The sequence below is a fragment of the Labeo rohita genome, chromosome 24 (genome assembly GCF_022985175.1).
Source record: "Labeo rohita strain BAU-BD-2019 chromosome 24, IGBB_LRoh.1.0, whole genome shotgun sequence".
Classification (NCBI taxonomy): domain Eukaryota; kingdom Metazoa; phylum Chordata; class Actinopteri; order Cypriniformes; family Cyprinidae; genus Labeo; species Labeo rohita.
The window spans coordinates 1,296,139-1,316,424 of record NC_066892.1 but is presented as its reverse complement, the minus strand read 5'-3'; the positions used below and the strand labels follow the sequence as shown (position 1 = coordinate 1,316,424).

Genomic DNA, 20,286 nt, shown 5'->3' with positions numbered 1-20,286 from the left:
GCTGTAGCAATCACAGTGTGCTTAAAATAACACTTAGCAACTACATAGCAACACCCTAGCAACCACACAAACACCCTATGTGCTTAAAAATCATTCAGAACAGGTAGCAACTGTACAGTAACACTAGAAATCCCACTGCAATCACCAGCAATTTTGTAGCAACCATAATGTGCTTAAAATGATACTTAGCACCTGTGTAGCAACACCGTAGCAACCGCCTGGTCACCGTAGCAACCATAAACCAATCTTGGTATTTTTTATTTTTTGCATTCTAAAGCTTTGTTATGATGGATGGCATTGTATTGTATGAAAAACACCACACAGTGAGTTGAAGTAAAAGGGAGAACAGTTAGTGCAATAAATCTGCTCTTGTTTATTTCCTTATGAAGCCATTTAAGTGATTGCTGTTGTTGGTTTTTCAGGGACACAACTCCACCAATGAGCTGAGCAGTATGCTGCTGCCCCAGCTGCCCCAGGAGGGCCGAGACCGGGCCCTGAGCGCCACCAGCTACATCACTGACGCCATGGAAGGTAAGACACAGCACCTGGCAGAAACAGAACACAACACAACAGAAACAAACCAAGCACAATCACACACGGACAAACGACGAGATATTAACCCTGAAACAACTCCATATGCACATAAAATCCACATGAAATCTTTTCCTGCAAGGTGCGTGCGAGGACAGGAGAAGTGTCTCCATCTGCTCGCGGTTAATATTGTCCCCCGAGACGCCGCTCGCTGTTGTTATTCAGAGAAAAGGTGTAACCCTCCCCACTGCTGCTTCATCATGACACAGCCAGACTGTGACATCACCTGGGCAGCACAAGAACCAGACTCTTCCCTGAGCGTTTTAGCGAATAAATAATAGCGTAACAGAATGTCCTCGCAGTTTCAAATCTGCTATGCCCATCGGGACAAAGTGTTTTAGGAAACGAATAAGTAGACCGCCTGTAGAAGTTTGTGTATAAATAAGTCAAGTGATGAATTCATTTTCATCGCTTGCGATGTTCCAGCCGGGAAATGATCATGGACGATAACTATAGGTAACTGTACTTTTAAAAATCACTCAACAATAGAAAAATCCACACAATTACTGTAATAACAACGCGGAGGTACAATATCATTCCAATCAGAGTCAGAAATTGAGTATTTAAAGTGGCAGATGACACACTTATAATATACAGAATGCTATTGTATGCCAAAGGGTATAACAAAAACATTGACAGCCAATCAGAAATTACCCAAAAGAACGTGAGCATTTAAAGCAGTAAATGACAAAACAACAGAATGTCCTTATAATAAACAAAATGTTATTACCCACTGGCATGGATGCTAATGTAATTTTATTTCGTTAATATAATCATCATTATTGTACTTATAGTGAAGTAACATGGAGGAAACATGAACTGTTTAAGTACAAGCATCAGAATTCTTCATCAAAATCAAATCGAAGACTGTTTTCTGTCATATGGTTGGTGTGCTTTTCTCATTGGAGGACATAAAATGTCACCTGTGAACAAAAATGGCCCATATTCTTGAGTCTTTTCTGGACTCTTGATTGGTCAGCACAAAAGTTGCTAACAGAAGACGGCCTGAGCTCACAGGGTCTGAGTTTAGATCTGCTAGCATAAGAAAATGCCAATCCTCATTATCACGCATGTGAAAGCTGACACGGCAGGACAGCAGCAGGCCAAATTTACTGTAATGAGCACGTTATGTCAGATGATGCTTACATACGTGTATGATAGATTGCCAGCTACCGCTTACTGATTTATTTGTATATAAATATGCTGACGCTGGAACAGCCGTATTGCAAAAATACTCAGACGTACCTTTTACAGAAATTTACCATGGTACTCACAGTTTCCATCATGGTTTTACTTCAGGGCCTGAATTTTGCACTGTGCACAGTTTGAATCATTCCCACAGGGAAATTCCCATGTGCTATGACAGAAGTACACTATTTTATTACATTAATAAATTAATGATTTTGTAAAACATGCCAAATCGGCTGTGAGGATCACTCCGCTGTGGCAACCCCTGATAAAGGGAGCAAGCTGAAGGAGAAAGAGAGTGCATTAATGATTTTATAGATGAATAAAGATTAAATAACAGTACTACAGTTTTAACCTAAGATGGGTAATAATGAGCAGCTAAAGATAAAACACAAACGGCATCCACAGTACAAGTGAACAGTGTGATGAAGTCTCTGTAAGCCTGTTACTTAGTAACAACCACCTAGCAACTGCCCAGATACCTATGCAACCCCCTAGAAACAATCCTGACACTTAGAAACAACACATGCCCCCTAGAAACAATTCAGACACAAGCAACCTAGGCACAAGGCAACTCTTTAGAAAACAGCCAGAAAGCTTTAGCAACTGCAAATCAACACTACTCAGACAACCCAGACATCCTAGCAACCTTCTAGAACCAATGCGGATACCCTATCAACCCCCTAGAAACAATTATGATGCCCAAGCAACCTAGAAACCACACAGCAACTCTTGAGAACACCCAGAAAGTCTAAGCGACTGCAAATCAACACTAGCAGTGTCCTCACAACTACTCAGACATCCTATCAACCCTCTACAACCAATGCAGATACCCCAGCAACCCCCTTGAAACAACCCAGACACCTTAGCAACCCCCTAGAAACAATGCAGACATCCCAGCAACCCTTTAGAACCAATGCAGATACCCTATCAACCCCCTAGAAACAATCATGACACCCAAGCAATCGCCTAGACACAGCAAAGGTCCCCTAGAAACAACCCTGACATCCTAGCAACCCCCTAGAAACAATGCAGATACCCAAGCAACATAGAAACCACACAGCAACTCTTGAGAACACCCAGAAAGCCTTAGCAACTGTAAGTCAACACTAGCAGTGTCCTCACAACTATTTTGACACCCTAGCAACCCTCTAGAACCAACGCAGATACCCTAGCAACACCCTTGAAACAGCCCAGACACCTAAGCAACCCCCTAGAAATAATCCAGATACCCAGGCAACCTAGAAACCACATGGCAACACTTGAGAACACCCAGAAAGCCTTAGCAGCTGCAAATCAACATTAGCAGTGTCCTCACAACTACTCAGACACCCTAGCAACCCTCTAGAACCAACACAGATACCCTAGCAACCCCCTAGAAACAATCTTGACATCCAAGTAATCCCCTAGAAACAACACTTGCCCCCTTGATACAACCCAGACACCTTTGCAACTCCCTAGAAACAATCCAAACACCTAAACAATCTAACAACCACAAGGCAAGTCTTGAGAACACCTAGAAAGCCTTAGCAACTGCAGTGACAGTGGCTTCAAAACTATTCAGATACCCTAGCAGCCCTCTAGAACCAATGCAGATACCCTAGCAACACCCTAAAAAATTCAGACACCCTAGCAACCCCTTAAAAATAATCCTTACACCTGAGCAATCCCCTAAAAACAACACTGGCCCTCTGGAAACCCCCTAGCACCCTAGCAACCCCCAAGAAACAACGCAAGAAACAACGCAACCACCCTAGCAACCCCATAGAAACAATGCAGACAGTTAAAAAAAAAAAAAAACACATTGTAGTAAAACACAATTCAGTGTACTATCTAGACTATAAGCGTGCAACATTATAGTGACTGAAGTAACATAATGCATGCACAAATAAATAAATAGAAATAATCCAAACACGCAAGCAATCGCAAGGCAACTCTTAAGAACACCCAGAAAGCCTTAGCAACTGCAAATCAACACTAGCAGTGTCCTCAAAGCTACTCAGACCCCCTCTAGAACCAACACAGATACTCTAGCAACATCCTAGAAACAACCCAGCCACCCTAGCAACCCCCTAGTAACAATCCTGACATCTGAGCAATCCCCTAAAAACAACACTGCCCCCTAGAAACCCCCTAGATACAATCCAGACTCCCTAGAAACTATGCATACACCTTAAACCCCCTTAATAATAACACAGACACCCTAGCAACCCCCAGGAAACAGCACAAACAGCCTAGCAACCCCATAGAAACAATTCAGACACCCAAACAACCCATCAGAAACAATACATCCCCCCCCCTAGAAACCCCCAGAAACAACTCAGACACCCTAGCAACCCTCTAGATACAATGTAAATACCTTAGCAACCCCATAGAAACAACCCAGACATCCTAGCAACAATCCAAAAACAAGTGCAACCCCCTAGAAACAATGCACAAGTAAAAAGAAAAAAGACTATAAGCATGCAACATTATAGTGACTGAAGTAACATAATGCATGCATGCATAAATAAATAAATATATAAATGAATATATTTTTAACAGTAATTAAATTTATTGACTTTTTATTTTATAATGTAATAACTAAAAAAAGCATATAAACAAGCAACGTCGCACGTCATATGTAGTTCAGTTCCTGCTGTGTTAAGGTGAACGCGGTGTTAAGTGAAGCTCTGTTTGTTGGTCAGTTTCTCTTGTGGAGGATGAAATAAAGGCTGACAGGTCGACTGCACCCGCTGTGGTCCATCACACCACCGCAGCGGCTCATCGCAGGAGTTAGTAGCACATTACTGCCGCAGAGCCAAATCTAGAGCCACAAGATGTCCGTCTCTGTCTCATTTCTCATTAGAACGCTTACAGGTTCCTCCTAAACACGCATCCTCGCTTGTCAAGTGTGATTCAACCTCGGTTGGGTAGAAAAACAACATGCTAACCTTTCATCGTGACCTATTCATGTGGTGTTCGCAACAAGCCAAGAATTTCAATGCTGAGCTGTAAATTACGCTTTTGTCTAAATCCGGTAGTCATTGAATGCAAATGCATGGAAACATTTGTATAGCTTTGGCAAAAACACATTTTATGTATAACTAAACAGACTGTTAAATCACTGAATCATGAGGCCTCTAATGGTTTATGTAAATGTTTTGACTGAATGTATTCATCCAGACAGGTAAACACTCCATCCCTACATTACAGTAAATTAACACTTCGGCTTCAATATTATGAATAAAATTCCTCCTACCTGACAGACATCAATGAAATGAGTCCTAAGAAATAAACCTGTGTGTTTGGCTACATTACAGTCTTCAAACAGAACTACACAGACAACCAATCAGAAACACTAGATGCCTGTCAGTCATTGTGTACTTTCAGGCTTGCTGGCATCGGATTGGCTGCCATAGTTCTTGAGGGCGGGGTTTACAGACTGTGTACAAAATGGTTGTTGTTAGTCAAATGGCTGAATCTTTAACTAGTCTGATGTTTGCATTTGTGGTGTTTTAAAGAACCAATAAACACCAATAGAACTCAACAGGGTGGTCTGAAGGGTTTATAATGAAACATCATGAACTTAAAGAAACATTTACGGTCAGTTCAAGAACCCTACGCAACCAGATGTGGTTCTTGTGACGAAAAGGAACCCAACAAAGCTTTGTTTTTAAGAATGCATGGGTGATTTTTTTTCACCGCTGGTTGTTTTTATGCTGACAGAGCTGGAGGAGGCGCAGCAGAAGTGTCACCCGTGCTGGTACGCATTTGCACACAAGTACCTGGTGTGGATGTGTTGCCCCGGCTGGCTGAAGTTGAAGGAATGGGTGAAGTTCATGGTGAATGATCCGTTCCTGGATCTGGCCATCACTATCTGCATCGTTCTCAACACGCTCTTCATGGCTCTGGAGCACTATCCCATGACAGACGAGTTCAACCGTATGCTGTCTGTGGGAAACCTGGTGAGCATGACTTTTCACTTTTTTCTGTCACTAAAGATGCTTCAATATAAGTATGTTGGCATATACTGACTTTAATGCATTTTGTTGTATCTATTGATACTGATATATTGAAATATATGTATTTTAGGGTTTAAAAATATTTATATTATATTATATTATATTTAAAAAAAATCATGCTTTGATACCTCAGTTAAAATGTTCACTTCCAGTTTAGAAGTTTAAGGTCAGTAAGATTTTTAAAAAATGTTTTAAGTGTTTGAAAAGTCTTTTTTGCTCACCAAAGCTGCATTTATTTGATTAAAAATTCAGTAAAAATAGTCAAATATTTTTCTGATTACAAATAACTGTCTTCTATGTGAATATTTGTTAAAACATAATTAATTTCTGTGATCAAAGCTGAATTTTCAGCATCATTTCTCCAGTCTTCAGTGTCACACGATCCGTCAGAAATCATTCTAATATGCTGATTTACTGCTGAAGAAACATTTCTGATTATTAGCAATGTGCCAGAAATATAGGTATTTTAAAAATACCAAAAAGTAATAAAAATTAAAAATTGACTAAATATTTAACTAAAATGAAAACGAAAATAGGAAATATTAAATGTGAAACAGGCGTAATGCACTTAAATAACATGGCTGTAAATGTGCCAGAAATATAGGTATTTAAAAAAACACCAAAAACTAATAAAAATGAAAAAAAAATTAAATGTAAAATAAAATATTAAAAGAAAACTATAATAGTATCTCAGTGATACTAAAATAGCATTTTAATAGGCATAAACCTTTTTGAAATAAGTCTTTTTTTGCTCACCAAAACTGCATTTATTTGATTTAAAATGCAGTAAAAATGGTCGAATATTTTTATGATTTCAAATAACTGTCTTCTATGTGAATATTTGTTAAAATGTAATTAATTTCTCTGATCAAATCTGAATTTTCAGCATCATTACTCATCTTCAGTGTCACATAATCCTTCAGAAATCATTCTAATGTGCTGATTTCTGCTGAAGAAACATTTCTGATTATTATCAATGTGCAAAAAACAAAAAAATAATAATAAAAAAAAAATTAACTAAAATTAAAATGAAAATAGGAAATATTAAATGCAAAACAGGGGCAGTTCACTTTAATAATCATCGCTGTAAATGTGCCAGATATATAGGTATTTAAAAAACACCAAAAAAGTAATATAAAAAAAAAATATTTAACTAAAATGAAAATGAAAATAGGAAATTATTTCAAAATATAAAAAAAAAAACTATAATAGTATCTCAGTGATACTAGCACTTAAACAGGCATCAACTTTTCTGAAAGAAGTCTTTTTTGCTCACCAAAGCTGCATTTATTTAATCAAAAATACTGTAAAAAAAGGAAATATATTTATGATTTCAAATAACTGTGTTCTATATGAATATCTGCTAAAATGTAATTGTAAATGTAAAATGTAAATGTAATTTCTATGATCAAAGCTGAATTTTCAGCATCATTACTCCAGTCTTCAGTGCCAAACGATCCATCAGAAATCATTCTAACATGCTAATTTACTGCTCAAGAAACATTTATGATTATTATCAGTGTTAAAAACAGTTGTGCTGCAAAATATTTTAGTGGAAACTGTGATATATTTTATTTTTTTAGGATTCACAGATGAATAGAAATTTGAAAAAATCAGCATTTATTTAAAATAAAAACATTTTGTGACATTATAAATGTCTCTGCTGTTACTTTTGATCAATTTAATGCATACTTTCTGAACTTTAATTTAATGAAATAAATAAATAAATAAAATGACTGACCCCAAATGCTAATGTATGCATAGTTATATATTTGTACATTTTATGATTCATTTATCAATTATTGAATTTTTATATTAAATACAGAACTGTATACACAATATTCCTGACAGACCTGATCAGTGAAATGATTCCTGAGAAATAAATCTGTGTCTCTGACTACATGGCAGGCTTTAAACAGAGAACCAATCAGAAACACTAGATGCCTGTCAATCATTGTACACGTTCAGGCTTGCTGGCGTCGGATTGGCTGACGTATCATTGGAGGGCGGGGTTTACTGACTGTGTACACTCTCTGTATAATTATATGAAATAAATAATATCAATCTCCACAGTTACTGTAAACAAAAGCACGCAAATATTGGCCAAAACTGTTCTTGTATAAAAATGTCGGCTTGAATAAGAAGTCAAGAAGCTGATGCTTATATTACCTTTATTTGTTATACCGGTTATGGAAGGTCAGAGTTTGCACATTGCATTGTGGAAAACAGCAGCCAGCGCAGTGTAATCTGGTTGCATTCGGCTGTGAATCAAACCTGTGTGCTGCTGAAAGAGTGATAGCAGCATGGTTTTGAATGTTGAGGATGTAGATACAGTAGACGGGAGTCATATGAGGACGCTCGGATCAATACGGGTCTCTTCACATGACTGACGCCGTGCGAACAGGTGAAGCGCTGAGCTGGACGAGTGTCGAGATCTCGGCGGCAGCTCACAGGAACAGGTTGGGTGACGGAGACGGTCACGTCGGTTAGTTTGTGCATGACTGACGGCATTATCGACTCTGTCATCTGTAGATTAAAGTGAGGAGCGGAGCAGCTCGGTGTGTGTTCGTTACAGACAACAACACCTCTGACAGACGCCTCACAGCGCTGCTCCTGTGTTAGATGATGTTTGTCCAGCCACGCTGAAGGGTCAATCTCACTAAGAATTATGTTGGGCTCATATTTTGAGCAGCATATTTTGGTATATAATACACAGTATATATCACACTATATATTATAGTTTTCAACCTATTATGAAAAGATTTTCTTATTGCAACTATTTTGAAAATGTTTGCCCAGCCTTGCTAAAGTGTGAATCTCTTTAAAGCTGTCAAGAACATGTCCAGCTCATATTTTTCTCATATTAAATAAAATAAAAAATAGATTAAATATTTTACAAGGATTTTTATTATCAATTAATTTATTATTTATTTTATTTATATTTTCTGTCAATTTCTTTATTCTAATTATTAATGTTATTTAATTTAATTTAGCTTTTTATTTTATTTTAATAAAATTAGGACAAAAATGAAAATTTATTTTATTTTTATTTAATTGTTTGGCTCACAATCTGTCCTAAAAGTTTAAAGAATAGCATATTTTGGTATTTAATACACAGTATATATTATAGTTTGCAGTCTTATATAAAAAGATTTTCTTATTGCAACTGTTTTGGAAATGTTTGTCCAGCCTTGCTAAAGTGTAAATCTCTTTAACATTTTAAAATTCTTTTATATTATCAATTAATTTATTATTAATTTTTAATATATTTTATGTAATTTTATTTATTTTATTTTATCTAATTATTGATATTATCAATTATTAATTATTATTTAATTTATCTTTTTATTTTATTTGAATAAAATTAGGTAGAACAATTATAAAATATTTTGAAATGAATTAAATTTTAAATTGTTTTTTTTTTTTTTTTTTTTTTTTTTGGAAATGTTTGTCCAGCCTTGCTTAAGTGTGAATCTCTGTACAGCTGTGTCAAAAACATGTCTGGCTCATATTTTATCCTAAGTCTAATGATAAAATAAAATAAAATAAAATAAATATTTTTAAAAGATTTATATTATCAATTAAAAATAAATAAATAAATAAATATTTTAAAATGATTTTATATTATCAATTAATTTATTATATTAATTGTATTTTATTTTTAACTAATTTTACTTTTTTTTTTAAAGCATTTATCTATTTGTTTTATTTATTTGTTTATTTATTTATTTTTGATTATCTATCTAAATATTTCAATTGATTTTTATTTTACTTACATTTTTTTGTCATGTGAAATGTGACCTGGATATGTTTTTGTTAAACATGTTTTAGTCACCTTCAAAGAGGATTATGTTTTTCTAGAAAACCTGAAAAATGTTTTTTAAAAAATCTGAAGAAAAATAATATTTTGACATACATTTACATCATGCAAAAAAAAAAAAAAAAAAAAATTATATATATATATATATATATATATATATATATAATAAAAAAAATTATATATATATATTTTTTTTTAAAGCTTTCCTTTAGGTTGCAGAGACGTGAGATGTGAATTATCATGCTTCATGTCCTGTAGTGCTGTTGCTGTGAATTGTTGCACGTTTGAAAGGGAGACGTGCAGACAGACAGACCCGTGAGTCACGCGTGTGTGTGTTAGCGTGTGTTAGCGTGTGTTAGCGTGTCTCGGGCCTGCGGTCACAGCGGCTCAGAGTCAGAGGTCACATGTTGTTTGTAATCTGTGTTAGATGGAAAAACTCACACTGACGGGTGGAGAGACATTCGAGACCTGGGGGAAACGCGGTTGCTCAGAGGTTTCTCACTCAGAGCTCAGCAGTATTTATGGAGAGATTTTCATTCAAACGTCTCATAAATGTCTTGAAATTCCTTTGGAGGAATAAAAATGGTTGTTTGATTTCATGCAGTAAGATCAGCCGGAGGCGTTTGGTTTCAAAAGTGATGATGTCATTTGAAAGCGTCTCGCCGTCGATGTGTCCGTCACTCTGTCCTCTGGTGTTTCTCGTGTCACATTCGGCTCCTTTGCCCACAGGCTTCAGAAATGCCCTCTTACGCAATCCCAGCAGGCCGTTCTCCAGCACCTCCGCGCTTCACGCCGATCAGTGGGCGACTCTCAGGGATAACGAGCTGTGTGCAGAGTTAATTGCTTGATGGAAATGTAAATGTGCGAACGGCTCATGTGTGTTTGAGAGGTGAGGCGCGGGCTGCTTTACTGAAGCATCGGTGAGAGATTTGAGCGCAGCCGCTAATGTTTGCGCGGGGCGACGCGGCACTCGTGTCTGATGAATCTGTTATGATCACCAACATCTCATCACAAATCACATTTCAAGGGTTGAATTTCATGAAAGAACATGTCTAGCTCATATTTTGACCCAAAATCAGATGAAAGAAGTGGGAAATTATATTTTGCATAAAGAAAATGAAGTCTGCATGATTATATATCAGTAGATTTTTGTTTTATATTATTTAAATTAAATATAAGTATTTATTGTACTACATCATAGTAGTATTTTTGTGGTGTTTAATATAAATACAATTTTTAAATTTTAAATTAAATATTTTAATATATAATATTTTATTTTAAATATATTAAATATTTAAATTTAAATATAAAAAAAACATTACAAATTTAATTTATAGCACCTAATTCTGTTAAATTCCGTATTAAGTAATTTAAATATTATAATAAAGAGTCTAATTGGAATCACAATTCAGAAATAATAATTACAAAATAATTAATTTGTTAAAACATTTCTTGTAATTTAAATTTAATTTAAATAATGTAAAAAATTAAATGTAAAAAATTTGAATTTAATGAATTTAATATTTAATAAATTTTTGTAATTGTAAATATATATATATATATATACACAGACACACATAAAAATTAGATACATGTCACGAGGCAAATTTATTAGCCCTAAAAAATATATTTTCTTTATTATTTTTTCAAATTTATTTACATATTTATTTTAATGCATAACCTTATCTCATTTTAACTAATTTATTATTTTCTTCAGTTTCTACTTCTTACTTGTATTGTTTTTGTTTTTTTTAATTTCTTAGTAAACATTTTATGATTGCTATTTTTAAATTATTTTTTAAAACTTTTTATGGTTTATTTTTTATTTATTTTTAAATTGTATTGCATTAAGTCATTTAATTATTATAATAAAGAGTCAATTTGGAATCACAATTCAGAAATAAGAAATTACAAAATAAATAATAATAATAAATTCTTGTTATTGAAATTTAATTTAAATAAAATGTAAACGTAAATGTGAAAAATGACTAATTTAAATTGTAATATTTATTTTTGAATTCTCATTTATATTACAGTAAGGAGAATCAAATGAGAATCGCCATTGACAACAATGAGAATTAATTATATTAATTTAATTTAATTAATAAAAAAGCTTAATTTTCTTTATTATTTTTTCAAATTAATTTACATGGTTATTTTAATGCATAACCTTATCTCATCTTATAACTTGATTATTTTCTTCAGTTTCTATTTCTTACTTTTTTATGTCTTAGTAAACATTTTATGATTGCTATTTTTTTTTTTTTTTTTGCTTTTTATGGTTTATTTTTTATTTCTTTTTAAACTTTTAGAATATTATTATTATTATTATTATTATTATTATTATCTTTTAATTTTCTATGAAGTGCTATCTATCTATCTATCTATCTATCTATCTATCTATTTTTTAATTTTGGTGAGCTGAAATGTGACCTGAGCATGTTTTCTTGAGCTTCACCCTCAAAGAGGCCGTAGATGTTCGTCCAGATCTCGGTTTATTGGTTAGATTAAAGAGGTAATTAGGGGATGTGAGGCAGAAGCAGAGCTGATCTTCTGCTCTGCTCATCTTCACAGGACGTGTTTCCCTCAGATGTTTGAGTGACTCCTCCTGCGCGTTTCCTGCTGCCGTGTCACGTATCGCAGTCACATCCAAACGCTCGGCTCACAGATACAAGAAACAGAGCAAACAGCTGTCGTACATTCACGCACCTCATATCCATGGCAACAAAGAGCAAACCGCCTGTCATTCATAAAGTTCTACGCATGCCCCGCCCCTTTTTAAATATTTTGCTTAATTTAATGATGCTTTCAGCTGCCAGTAATTGTATAGTACTCTGCAGTACGTACAAATTAAGTAGAGAATTCAATTTAAAGACATTCACGTGCATATATTACATTTATATGTGCATGTTTATTTGCATAGTGTTTATAAATAGCAGCTCCGTAGGATGATTTCCAGAGATTGCATTAAAATTAAGTGCGAGTGGCTTTGAATAAATGTGTCTGTCAGATGTATAAATGTAATTTTAGTTTTTGAAGATGTTGACTAATCTCCTGCTGTTGTTCTCAGGTGTTCACAGGCATCTTCACAGCTGAGATGGTTCTGAAGATCATCGCTCTGGATCCGTATTATTACTTTCAGCAGGGCTGGAACATCTTTGACAGTCTGATCGTCAGTCTGAGTCTCATGGAGCTGGGTTTGTCCAACGTGGAGGGTCTGTCCGTCCTGCGCTCCTTCAGACTGGTAAAACACGCTCCGGACACACTCAGAAGTTATTCCAGTTATTTTCTTTTTTGTTAGTGCATTTGTAACAAGCCCCTTCATGATATTTGCTGAGTGAAATCCAACAGATGCTTTCTGAATATTCAAAACATCCAGTATTTATTTTAAGTATTATAAGAACATTCCATCGCATCATTTTGCTGACGTGATGGGAACGTTACTTTTGAATTTTCTGTGAACATTCTAAAACAAGTTGTTACATTTAAAAAATGTTACATGAACATCCAACTGAAATAACTTAAAATAAAAGTGACATTTTTGTTGTAACGGTTTGAGAACATTTATAACTCTGAATGATTGTTACATGAAGAATGTTTGTTTATAACTTTGAGACAACATTTCCCGTTTTTAAGTTCTTTCAGTTTTAACATGCATGAATGATATTGAAGACATTGTTTCATGATTTTACAATAATGGCCAGTTGCAGAAGAAAATGCAGACATGACCCAGATGTTTTCTGCTACATCTGAGGGTGTTTTACCTATTTAAAGGCTTTTATTTATTTATTTATTTGTTTGTTTATTTATTTAGAATACTTCTTTAAAAAGCTTGTCTGTTTATTTATTTACATTTTCACTACCTTTATTTATTTATTTATTTATTTATTTACATTCCCAGTACTTAAATACTAAGTGCATTATCTGATACATACGGATATTAATTATTTATTTAATTAGAATTTTCTTTAAAAGCTTTTCTGTTTATTTATTTATTTGCATTTTCACTACCTTTATTTATTTATTTGTTTGTTTGATTATTTTAATCTCAGCATTACCAAATTAGTTTTTTTTTTTTGCTATTTATTTATTTGTTTGTTTGTTTCTTTATTTATTTTCAATACTTCAATACTATGTACATTATCTGATACATACATATATTGTTTATTTATTTATTTATTTATTTATTTTATTTCATTTTATTTATTTATTTTTTAAGTCAGCATTACCAAATTAAGTCTGTTGCAATTTATATATTTATTTATTTACATTGTGAATACTTATTTAAAAGCTTATTTATTTATTTATTTTAAAAACTATTTTAAAAGCTTGTTTGTTTGTTTATTTACATTTTCATTACTGTTATTTATAATGTACATTCTTTAGTTCTTTAATACTAAGTGCATTATCTTTTTTTATTTATTTATTTTAAACTCTGCATTACCATTTTTTTGGCTATTTATTTATTTATTTATTTGCCAATTTATTTATTTACATTTCCAATAGTTCAATACTAAGTGCATTATCTGATACATACATATTTATTTATTTATTTATTTATTTTAACTCAGCATGCCAAATTAGGTCTTTGTTGCAATTTATATATTTATTTATTTACATTGTGAATACTTTAAAGTTTCTTTTAAAAGCTTGTTTGTTTATTTATTTACATTTTCATTACTTTTATTTATTTATTATTTACATCTTCAGTGCTTCAATACTAAGTGCATTATCTGATATATACGTATATTACTGATTTTATTTATTTATACATATTTTTATTTATATACTCTGCAGAATTTTTTTATCATGCATTGCTTCGTTATCAGTGTTCTATATTGAATTTTATTCAAATAAACTCTTCTCTTCTCCTTCAGCTGAGAGTCTTCAAGCTGGCAAAGTCGTGGCCGACTCTGAACACGCTCATAAAGATCATCGGGAACTCTGTGGGCGCTCTGGGGAACCTGACGCTGGTTCTGGCCATCATCGTCTTCATCTTCGCCGTGGTCGGCATGCAGCTGTTCGGGAAGAACTACGAGTCCTGCGTCTGCAAGATCTCCAAGGACTGCACGCTGCCCCGCTGGCACATGAAGGACTTCTTCCACTCGTTCCTCATCGTTTTCCGGGTCTTGTGCGGAGAGTGGATCGAGACCATGTGGGACTGTATGGAAGTGGCCGGACAGCCGCTCTGCATCCTGGTCTTCATGCTGGTCATGGTCATCGGGAACCTCGTGGTGAGTGCTGGAGGCTTTTTTAATGCCATTGGCTTCATGCTGCGGCCTTGAAATTTCACAGAAAGTGAGCTGAACCTTTTCTGTTAGTCTGAAACAAGCAGATCATGAGCGTTAGGAAACGTTAGGCGGGTTTGTAATTGCGTGTTTATATTGGCTGTTGTTTTGAAATGTCTCTCAACGCTCATGTCAGATATGTTTCATAAAGCACCGCTGCTAAAACCTGCGTTATTATTGCTGAGGGTCATATTTACACCGTCTCTGATTAACTCATTACATCATGAACTCTGTTTGAAGCTCGTCCGCTCTGATTAAAATAATGCGAAAAACCCATATTGATAAGTAATTAAAATCATTTCTTTTGATTTGGATGCATTCCACCATAATTAATGGGTCATTGCACCATGCAGGCTTTTATTTGAAAGACCTGTGATACATTTGTTATTTAGTGGACGGTTTTTAATCAAAGTCTTGATGTGCACTAATTGCCCATGGAGCGTCTGGGGTGAATCGTTTGGCTCAGTGGCTCGTGGGTAATTGATCTCAATAACTTGTGAGGTCCTGTGAAGCCCCAAATGTGAGATTGAACCTGTAGTGTTTGTGTTTCCATCACGGATGCGTTTTAAAGCTAAACTGTGTGATTTTAGCGCCACTAGTGGCAGTGAATGGAATTGCATAAATAATGACTGTCTCCGAACAGGTTTCCTGCATTCAGTAGTTTAGGGTTGGTCATTTTAGGCTGCATTTATTTGATTAAAAATATTGTAAAAATGTGATATATTTTTAGAATTTTAAATAGATGTTTTCTGTGTGAATATATTGTAAAATGTAATTTATTCTTGTGCTCAAAGCTGAATTTTCAGCATCATTACTCCCGTCTTCAGTGTCACATGATCCTTCAGAAATCATTCTAATATGCTGATTTGCTGCTCACTCTATCAGTGTGAAAACAGTTCATATTTTTGTGTAAACCGGGTTACATTTTACATTTTAGGATTCATGTATGAATACGTTAAAAAAGAACAGCATTTATTTAAAATAGAATTTTTTTTGTAACAGTATAAATGTCATTTTTGATCAGTTTAATGTATCCTTGATGAATAACAGTATTAAAACCCCCAAACTTTTGATTTTTCCAGATTTTCCCACAGAAAATGTGAGTATCAACATGAGCTGCAAGTGCAAAAACTGTGAAATTTCTAGAAAATTTCTCCATCATATTTGCTTTACTTCCCTCATTTGGTTTAGCATTTTATGACAACTTATTTCCTAATTTTTATTTTTTTTTATTTGATTTATCTTCTTTTGTTTATTTAGTTTTATATTTTATTATTTATTATTTTTAATTTAATTAAATTTTTTACTGGTGCACTGAAAATAAATCTGGCTTAGATTTTATTTATTTATTTATTTATTTACATTATAAATGTCTTTACTCTCGTTTTTGATCAGTTTAATGCATCCTTGATGAATAACAGTATTAGAACCCCAAAACTTTTGATTTTTTTGTTTAAATCCAGGTTTTCCCACAGAAAATCAACCATGAGTTCAGTTGTAAGTGCAAATCCTGTAAGACTGAAATTGAAATTCCTTGAAAATTTCTCCATCTGCAATTTGCCTCAGCATCTTATAACAAATTCCCTTATTATTTTATTTAAATTTTTTTTGTTTATAAATGTTTTTTATTTTTATTAATTTTAATTTTTTTACTAGTGCACTGAAAAATAAATCTGGTGTGTGTATGTATATATATATATATATTTTTTTTTTTTTGTTTGTTTTTTTTCAAAAATTGCAAGTAAATTTCATGGTTAATTATAAAGAAGCAGCTTTATGTAACTTTTTTATTTTATTTTATTTTGTTTATTTATTTTTTTTTAAATTTGGTGCGTGTTTGTTTGTATGTATGTATGTGTATATATATATATATATATATATATATATATATATATAAAATATTTTTTTTTTTTTTTTTTTTTTTTTTTTTTAATTGCAAGTGAATTTCATGGTAAATTACAAAGAAACAGCTTTACTTTATTTATTTTATTTTATTTTGTTTTTATTTTTTTATTATTTTTTTAATTTTTATTTTATTTTATTTTACTGGTGCACTGAAAATACATCTGGTGTAGAATTATTATTTGTTGTTAACGTTATAAATGTCTTTACTGTCATTTTTGATCAATTTAGTGCAACCTTGAGAAAAATCAGTATTAAAACCCCCCAAACTTTAAATTTTTCTGTCTAAATCCAGACTTTCCCACAGGAAATGCAGGTATCAACTCAGTTGCAAGTGCAATCCCTGTGAGATTTCTCCACCTAGACGGTGTGCACTACTGTAAAATAAGTGTACAGATTGCATCTGGGCCTGTTTATAAGATATTGATATTACATAAGCGAGAGTTTGGTGCAGATGGAAGTGCAGATCGAATGCACACAGTTTCACCAGAGCGATTAACACATGCAAATGTGAGGCCGGGGGAATGGAGATGCCGCGCGTCTGTTGTTACGAGGGCTTTTCCATCCTCGCTGATGATTGTGCCGCCGCCGATCGGAAAGAATCATCTCTGCTGCGCTGACGAGCATTTCAGAAAGGCTGCGGATGCGTGGCGTCGCTCGAATATTGCGACCCGATCTTTCCTGCATGATTTCATTTGCATACGGCAGTTAAAGGTCAAATAGTTGTACCTTTGTTACACCATTGATATTTTTAGACCATTCTGACTAGTCACTTAGAGACTGTGGAAGAATTTACAAGGGCCAGAGGGCGTGACGACGCATAGTATGTTGGGTAATATGTTTTAAATGTGCACACAATGCGTTTGAATTGCAAACTCTCCGGTGGATGATTTGATTACGTCGAGCTCTGCTTTCAGTGCTCGACTCAGGATGCATATGGAGTTTTGAATCTGAGATCCAAATATAGTGAGATACCTACCTAGGTGGTATTTTAAAGCATCAAACGTCAATATTTTAAGGTGTTCTGTCTTTTTTGCAGCTGGGACAACAATCCCAGAATGCATTTGTGCAAGCTTAGTATAAAATAGTCCACACAAGTCGGTGGACGACAGAAATGCAGATTATATCCTTACAATTAATTTAATTCTAAAAAGTATTGTTAAAAAAATAGAAGTGGACTGTTCATTATGTTTATTATTTTTTATTAATTTTATTTTAAGTTTATTAATTTTTTCCAGAAATTGTAATTGAATTTTATGGTTAATTACAAAGAAACTGTTTTTTATTTTATTTTATTTTATTTTATTTTACTGGTGCACTAAAAAAATCTGGTGTAGATTTTATTTATTTATTTATTTTTTCAGAAATTGCAAGTGAATTTTATAGTTAATTACAAAGAAACTGCTTTATTTTATTTATTTATTTATTTATTTATTTACTGGTGCATTGAAAAATAAATATTAATTATTAAATTAATTATAAAATAAATTAAATGAATTATATAAATTATATATATAATTTTTTTCCAGAAATTGCAATTGCAAGTGAGTTTCATGGTTTATTACAAAGAACCTACTATTTATTTTATTTTATTTTATTTTATTTTATTTTATTTTACTGGTGCACTAAAAAAAATCTGGTGTAGTTTTTACATGTTTTTTTTTTTTTTTTTTTTTTGCAAGAAATTGCAAGTTAATTGCATGGTTAACTACAAAGAAACAGCAAGTAATGCATTGAATTAAAATTGAGATTTTAAAGAAGAAAGACTGAAATAGTACTTTTTGGTAAAATGTACTCCAATAATATTTATGTGCAACTTTAGAAAAATCATTGTTTTACAGTGTACAGTTTTATTGTAATAAATTTAAATTTAATAATAATCTAATAATAATAATATATAAACAATTATAAGTAGTATTATATTTTGGCAGTGCTTTTGATGATTTTTTTCAATAATTAAAAAAAAATGAGAATGATTTTTTTTTTTTTTTTTTATAATGGGAAATTTGGGTGAAATATTCATATATAATAGAATTTATTTTTTAAAAAAGCTTATTTTTCTTTATGCAAAACATCAGTTCTTACTTTATAATAATTTAATTCCAAATGAGAAATGTTTGTTTATGCAACAAATGTGTATTTTACGCTTATTAAATTATCACATAGTTATCTTACCTTGTAAAATGTTATAATCAAACTGTTTATTTTATTTTTATTTTATTTTATAATGCATGTTAGTGTTTATAGAATTGAAATAAAGTATAATTTAATAAGAACTCATTATTACAGTTTGCAGTGGTTTGATTTGATACATGCAGATTTTCAATGCTGCATTAATGAGAATAAGATTTTTGAGAATTTGAATGCAAATAATGCCATAATACTAACACTAATACTAATAATGTGTTTACTTTTTATGCAAAACATAATTTCTTCCTTTTGTTTTGGCCTGAAATGTGACCTGGACATTTATTTACGATGTTTGAAAAGCTCTTAAAACACGCTGGTTTTATGGTGTGCCGGTTGCGCGTGTTTGTTCAGGGTTTTAAAATGCCACCATACCTTCTGTCTTAGCTGCTGTAATGTGAGCGAGCCACTAAAACCCTCATAAATCTTCATTTGTAAGTCAATAAACAGCCAAAAGATCAAACACGACCGAGCTGCACCTGTAGTGCGTTAAATGTTTATTCACGCAGAACTATTCGAGCATTTATGTGGTTAAACGTGGCCTGAAGTGCGTTTGATGTGAATAACAGGTGTCGTGAGACGTCGCGTTCGTCGGATTCCTGCGGGAATTAAAGCCGGACGAAGTGAGCGAGCTGCTGTTTGTGTTTGTAGGTCATTGGGTTGAGGTGTGCAGGTGAGATGCAGGCCATCTCTAGCTGAGGAAGCCGCCGATGTTGGGTTGGTTTGTAAAAGCTCAGGTGAACAGATCGGGGCGACCTATTCTTAGCGCGAGTGTGTGTGTGTGTGTGTGTTTGTGTTTGGAGTCCGTCATCACTCCAGATGGATATGGACACGCTGGGATCGATGCACCTGTGTGGATAATCAGAATTATTCAAAGCGCGGCCGGGTAACTGGAGAGCTGAAATTGATGTTATCAGATCTGGAGCTGCTCAGACGAGCGCTGAAGCGCTCAGGGCTGCGATGACAAATCCATAACTCTGATCCAAAACCCGCCGAGCTCCTGCGCTGTCCCGGAGCCTCATGAGTGACTGATGGAGAGCACAACAATGGTGCATACAATTAATGCTTTTGAATAAAATGAATGCTTTTATTCATTAGGGATGCATTACGTTGATCAAAAGTGATAGTAGGGGCATTTGCAATGTTACAGGAGGTTTCTACTTTAAATAAATGCTGTTCTGTTGAACTTTCTGTTCGTCTGTGAATCCTGAAAAATAAAATGTATGATGGTTTTCACAAAAATGTTAGGCAACACAACTGTTTTCAATATTGATAGCAAGCAAATCGGCATATTAGAATGATTTCT

The 20,286-nt window shown here is 33.4% G+C and overlaps 1 protein-coding gene across 2 annotated transcripts in view; it reads left to right on the top strand.

Annotated features, from left to right (window-relative positions):
- Positions 1–20,286, top strand: part of scn5lab (sodium channel, voltage gated, type V-like, alpha b) — a 187,696-nt gene that overhangs the window by 93,474 nt on the left and 73,936 nt on the right. The window contains exons 13-16 of one of the 2 annotated variants that reach the window (XM_051098619.1): positions 423–531; positions 5,488–5,726; positions 12,674–12,847; positions 14,481–14,837. In XM_051098619.1, coding sequence (XP_050954576.1) covers positions 423–531; positions 5,488–5,726; positions 12,674–12,847; positions 14,481–14,837 — 879 coding nt within the window. Of the gene's footprint in view, positions 1–422; positions 532–5,233; positions 5,365–5,487; positions 5,727–12,673; positions 12,848–14,480; positions 14,838–20,286 lie in introns of those variants that run through there. The other variant, XM_051098620.1, reaches the window with a different exon arrangement.